At 63.6% G+C, this 6252-nt stretch overlaps 1 protein-coding gene across 1 annotated transcript; it reads left to right on the top strand.

Moving 5' to 3' along the window:
* The first annotated feature begins 486 nt into the window (after positions 1-486).
* TEKT4 (tektin 4) lies at positions 487-5806 on the top strand. The gene is made up of 6 exons (XM_033176581.1): positions 487-1020; positions 2469-2539; positions 2911-3054; positions 3721-3943; positions 4552-4706; positions 5530-5806. Exons 1-6 carry the CDS (start codon positions 487-489, stop codon positions 5744-5746), a joined length of 1344 nt encoding a protein of 447 aa, XP_033032472.1. The 3' UTR covers positions 5747-5806.
* Positions 5807-6252: the final 446 nt, after the last annotated feature.

Raw genomic sequence — 6252 nt, 5'->3', positions numbered from 1 at the left:
CTCCTCTGTCTTGTTCACCCTGAGCGCGGAGTTGCGCACAGGACAGGTTCAGAGAGCCAAACCAGGAACAAATAGATGAACGAAGGAAGGGGCCAGGGCAGCAGGTCCCCACCCACACCCTGAACCCTAAGGGTAGGACACAGAAGCTGGCGACAGGCTGGCCCCAGGATCCTCTAAGTGACAAGAACCCTTGGCCACTGCTGATTGCACCGAGGCAGGGACAGGGATGGTGGGGCTGGGGCTGCCTGGCCCTTTAAGAGGGCAGTTCTGCCTGCCACCCTGAATGCTCCCTCCCCCAGCCACTGGAGAAGGGATCCCGTTTCTTAGCAACAGGAAGCTCTTGGTTGACAGTGTCACCCAGGCGACTGGGAGCCGCGTCCTGCTCTGGGACTGAGCCACTGGAGCTGCCCCGCTGACCGCACTCGGCTGACCGCAACCAGCTGGCCACACCCCTCACTCCCCTGGCCCTGGTGGGCGGCTGGCACCATGGCGCAGACGGACATACTCCTGACCAAACAGCCGGCCCCACAGACAGTGCCGCCCTGCGAGCTGCCCGCCAAAGAGTACGACGTGGCCCGCAACACAGGCGCCTACACGTCCTCCGGGCTGGCCACCGCAGGCTTCCGCACCGCCAAGTACCTGCTGGAGGAGTGGTTCCAGAACTGCTATGCTCGCTACCACCAGGCCTTCGCGGACCGCGACCAGTCGGAGCGGCAGCGGCATGAGAGCCAGCAGCTGGCGTCGGAGACCCAGGCTCTGGCGCAGCGCACGCAGCAAGACTCCACGCGCAGGGTTGGCGAGCGACTGCAGGACATGCACGGCTGGAAGTCGGAGCTGCAGCGCGAGGTGGAAGCACTGGGTGCGGAGACCGACCTGCTGCTGGCCCAGAAGCAGCGACTGGAGCGCGCCCTGGACGCCACGGAGGTGCCCTTCTCCATCGCCACTGACAACCTGCAGTGTCGTGAGCGCCGCCAGCACCCCAACCTCGTGCGCGACTGTGTGGAGACGGAATTGTTGAAGGTGCCAGCAGCCTTGGGTAGCCGGGACTTGTGGGCTCAGAGAGGAGGGGCCCCGGCAGTTCATGTGGACAAGCAAGGTGGCTGCTGCAGGCATGCGGTAGCCCAGCCCTCTGCACTTGGGAACCCTGAGTCCCGAAACCTGGCCCCTTAGTGACAGACCAGGAGGCAGCTTTGCCCCAGAGGGCCCCTGACTTCCAAGCAGTTGTTCTTCTTCTGGGCTCCTCTCCTCCAGTCCCTTTGAGTGCTGGCACAGTCATCCGCTCATCCTCACCCTGGGCTCCCTGAACTGAGCCACAAGGCACCTCCCCAAAGACCATCCCTGGCTGGGACAGCTGTTCCCTTGGTGGAAACCCAGGCCTGAGCTAGCACTGCAGGTGTGGATAGCTAGGGTGGGGTGGGCTGGGAGCCACCGCTCCCATTCATCCTACCCAGAGCCCGGGCCACAAAGATCTGCACCCGCAGGTCCCCTCTCCTCCATGTCCCATGTAACTTCCGAATCCAGCCCAGCTTGTCTGTGGGGCAGCCTCATAGGGTGAGAAAGTAACTCAGTCCTGGCCCTGATGCTGGCTCTGGAGAATTCTGACGTCTCAGAGCCTGGGGCCTCCCTGAGAACCACTGCAAGCCTGTAGACATTCATGAAAGATGTGGGGTGGGGGCAGCTGTTCTCCTGCCACACCCCCAAGCTCAGGCAAGAACGCTTGAGTTCATCCCTCCCTTCATGCCTTCCCTCCTCCCTCCCTTCCCCAGACCCCTCACCCTGCACCCTCTCAGTGCCTCAACTCCTACAGCTCCTGCAAACCCTCTGCCCGCACCAAGGGCACCCGCCCAGTAATGGAGACACTGATGGTGCAGGAAGAGGCAAACCCAGGGACAGAGGGGGCGCAGGACTCAGGCCCTGGCACACACGGAGGTAGCTGGTGGTCGAGGCAAGGACCCCAATCACAGGGAAAAGGCTTGTTCCTACACACAGAAAATTAAACTGGCCAGGCAGTAAGAAGAAACACAGGATCCTGCTCCTGTTCTTGCTGTGAGGATGGCCTTTCCCAGCACAGATCCCTGAGGGGCAGCCTGGGCGGGCATCTGGGCCCCTAGAGTTTGGTTCCTCAGGGGCTGTTCAGGCACCACGGACAGACCAATGTTCCTGGGTGCACTGAGTGAGCAGCAGTGATGACTCCTAAAGCCTGGGGCGTGGGAACTGCTGCTGAGGGACCTTCCCAGCAGCCCATGGAAGGCCCTGGAGCAAAACACCCCACTTACAATGCACCAAGGAGGATGCCCAAAAGCCCAGGATAAACCCAGTGAGAGAGCAGAACTTGCACAGTCAGAGCTCAGGCCCCGGCACTCAGCTTCTTCTGGTGGCTCAGGTGTTGACCAAGGCTGGCAGCAGCTGGGCCTGCTGGGATCCTCACCAGGGACGGGCTCTGGTGCTCAGGGCGTCTCCTTCCTCAGGAAGCTGAGCTTATCCGGAACATTCAGGAGCTGCTGAAGAGAACCATCATGCAAGCAGTGAGCCAGATCCGGTGGGTCCAGGGCTGCCCAAGGGATGACTCCTGACCCCACCCACGGTTGGTCCTGGGGCAAGGCATTGAAGGACAGGACCCTGAGGCCCAGGGCAGGGGCTGCCCCAGGTCCCAGTGGGAGCGCAGGGCTGGGTGGGGGAGGTTCCGGCCCAGCCTGAGGTTGAGTGGCCAGAGCCCAGTCCCACATCTGCTCTGCAGGCCCCCAGTCTGGGCGGCTGCTCCTGGTCACTGCTGAGCATGAGGACCGCCCAGGATAGGCTGGCCCAGAGTTCCCTCCTGAAGCGGGCATTGGGGCCCAGCCTGCAGCAGGGACAGTCCCCAGCAGGGCCCTCCCTGGGCACATACCAAGGCCCTGTCCCATCTTGCCCCAGACTGAACCGGGAGCACAAGGAGACCTGCGAGATGGACTGGTCAGACAAGGTGGAGGCCTACAACATCGACGAGACCTGCGGGCGCCACCACAGCCAGAGCACCCAGGTGCAGGCTCATCCTCACTCCACCACCTTCCAAGAGAGGTGGGCCCCAGCTCTGCCCCTGTGCTTGCCCTGGCTGTGGACTTGCCTCCCTCCACCTGGGGGCCTCAGCGGGGCTGCTTCCCCCAGCCTGGCCCGGAGGCCTTCGCCCCCGAGGGCACTTGGGCAACTTTCTACCCCGGCATGAGCAAGCGAGCAAGACCCCCTCAAGTGCCCAGCGCGTGCACAGCCAGGTCGCGGGGAGACAGGACAGGGTGGGGTCAGGTCAGCGCCAGGCGCCGGCAGGACTGCGTTTCCGTCCACGGCCAGCAGAGGGCGCGCGACCACCGCCCACTTGAGCGCAGCAAACTCCTGGGTGCAGGAAGGGGACCCGGGCGCTGCGTACTAGGGAAGGGGGGCTACGGGGGCCGGAGGTGCTGCAGAGGGGGCCTTGGGGGCGGCGGTGCTGGGAACGGGATCGCGGGGACGCGAGGGGACTAAGCGCCCGAGGTGGGTAGGGTGTGGGGGGACTCAGGGGAGTTGTGGGCCGGGGGGCACTGGGGGACAGGGAGCCTGGGGGACTGGGCCTCGTGGGGCAGCACGGGGTGCATCGGAGTCCATGCGGATCCTCCAGGAGCACGGGGCGCGGACAACGCATGGGGGAGCGGCAGGACCCCCGGCCTTTGGCAGAGCCTCCCCCGCATCCCCTGGCTGTCCCCCGCCCCGCAGCGCCTCCACCCCAGAGACCTGGGCCAAGTTCACGCAGGACAATCTGTGCCGCGCCCAGCGCGAGCGCCTGGCCTCGGCCAACTTGCGGGTGCTGGTGGACTGCATCCTTCGCGACACTTCCGAGGACCTGCGGCTGCAGTGCGACGCTGTGAACCTGGCCTTCGGGCGCCGCTGCGAGGAGCTGGAGGACGCGCGGCACAAGCTGCAGCAGCACCTGCACAAGGTGGGGCGCCCTGAACCCCCAAGATGGCTCCCGCGCCTGCCCACCACTCTGCCCCCGCATCACCTGGCCTGGGCCTTCAGCACCGCTCTCCTCTGCCCCACTTACCCCGAGGGACCCCAGAAGCAAGTGCCACCTCTCCGTAAACCTGTGTAAAACCAGGCGACACTGGGTATGATGGGCGGGTGTTGCCACCCCCATGACTGAACAGGAGGAGCTGTGTTGAGGATGGAGGCAGCAGGTGGTCTGGGGAGCACTGACCTCCCAGGGGTCCCCGAGAGTCCTGGCCTGGCATGCAGGGTTCTGATCTAGGGTCTCAGCGTGGCCTTTACCGCCTCTGAGTGCCCAGTCCTTGAGCAGGGTTCAGGTCCTGGTGACGACCAAGGATGGGAGTTCTTGGACCAGAGCTAAGGGGCAACAGGCTGCCTGACTCTTCCAGAGCCCGCTGGGGGGCCCATGCACATTGTTCCTTCATTCATGCCTCCCCGGGGCCACTGGTCAGGAGTGCCCTCTGGACACGGCCCCAGGACCTGGGCAGGACCAGCCTGGTATCGGCATTCCATATGCCTGGGCATGGGGGCACAGGCCCAAGGGCACTGTCCTGTCTGCAGACGCTGCGGGAAATCACAGATCAGGAGCACAACGTGGCGGCACTGAAGCAGGCCATCAAGGACAAGGAGGCCCCTTTGCGTGTCGCCCAGACCCGGCTGTACCTGCGCTCGCGCCGGCCCAACGTGGAGCTGTGCCGCGATGCAGCCCAGTTCAGGTGCTGCCTGTGCCTCTGAGGCAGTCCTGGGTGGCCCGGTCCACCACCTCCCTGCTACTCTCTGATCTCAGCCTCCAATAAACACCCCAACCCCCCACACACATCCCCCGCAGGTGCTGAGAGGGGAGGGAGACTTTGGGGCCACACGCAAGCACACCTTAAACACACAGATACAGACGTGACCATGGGCAGGTGATGGGTGGGGAGCTCCCAGTGCCAGGGACCTGTGCCCACGTGGTCTCACGCCACCCTGTACTGCCTCATCTTCCTGGGAGGAAGCTCCTGCAGACAAGGTGAACTCCAGGAGGCCACCGGGCCGGAGAGGCCAGGCAGGGCCGTTCCCTGCTGCCCTGAGGGTGCTGTCCACACCTCTGGTGGAAAGTATGACCTACACTTGGGCTCCAGGCATAGATGGGCCATCCTTTTGTTTCCCTTGTTAACAGATGCCCGGTGGCCCCTGCTAAGCCTAAGTACCTTTCTTCCCTGCCCCTCGGTTCCTTCAAGGAACTGGGGGCCTCCCTCCATTAAACATCAGGAATGGAAAGAACCGAGCCTGGTGGGCTAAGGGCAGGTCCTGTCCTGCCAGGGTCGAGATCCCATGTGGGTCACTCATTCGCACTCGCCCGCACTCCCTGGGAGGACCTTCGTCATTTGTGCTCTGCCCTAGAGCCACTTTCCTGGTGGGGTTCCCTTAGGGGTCCTTTCGTGGAGTCTTCCCAGGACCTCCTGCCAGCTCCCATTGGGAGTTTTGGGTTCCTTGCACCCCCGAAGGTGCATACTTCTGCCCTCCCCAGCCACGGCTCATACTCCCCAACACCCCCAGGCTGGTGAGCGAGGTGGAGGAGCTGAATATGTCCCTCGCAGCGCTGCGGGAGAAGCTTCTAGAAGCAGAGCAGTCCCTGCGCAACCTCGAGGACACCCACATGAGCCTGGAGAAGGACATCACCGCCATGACCAACAGTCTCTTCATCGACCGCCAGAAGTGCATGGCCCATCGTACTCGCTACCCCACCATCCTGCAGCTGGCTGGCTACCAGTGAGCCACTGCCACGGTGCTTCCCCGCCAAGTCCCCAAATAAACAGCACGTTAGCTTTCTGCACGGAGTGTGTGTGCCCGGTGGGACCTCGAGTTGCCATCCATCTGAACTGGCCTTTGGGTCCCCTATGAGGCTGGCTCTGCCTACGGACTCATCATCCCAATGGTGGGAGATGAGGGGTTAGAGCCGAGGACCAGGAATCCCTGTGCCTCAGAGGACAGGACGTGCCCAGGTGGGGACTGGGGCTCCACAGCACAGCTCAGGGGTGGGCGCAGACCATGTGTCCAGCCCAGAGCCAGGCCATCCAGCTCCCCCTCCCCACTTACCCACCAGTGCTGGCTCCTCCATTCCTTCACCAGGATCTTACGGCCTTGGGACATCTTTGGGACCTCTGCATCTCCCCAACTCCTCCCCCTGCACCTCCAGGCCCCCAGCCTCAGCTCACATAACCCTATGGACAGGGCACTTACTCTACTAGAGGCTCATCCAGCTGCTGGGTGCACCTGCTG

The sequence above is a fragment of the Trachypithecus francoisi genome, unplaced genomic scaffold (genome assembly GCF_009764315.1).
Source record: "Trachypithecus francoisi isolate TF-2019V2 unplaced genomic scaffold, Tfra_2.0 Contig01547_ERROPOS2200000+, whole genome shotgun sequence".
NCBI classification, from domain to species: Eukaryota; Metazoa; Chordata; class Mammalia; order Primates; family Cercopithecidae; genus Trachypithecus; species Trachypithecus francoisi.
This window is presented reverse-complemented; position numbering and strand designations above follow the sequence as displayed.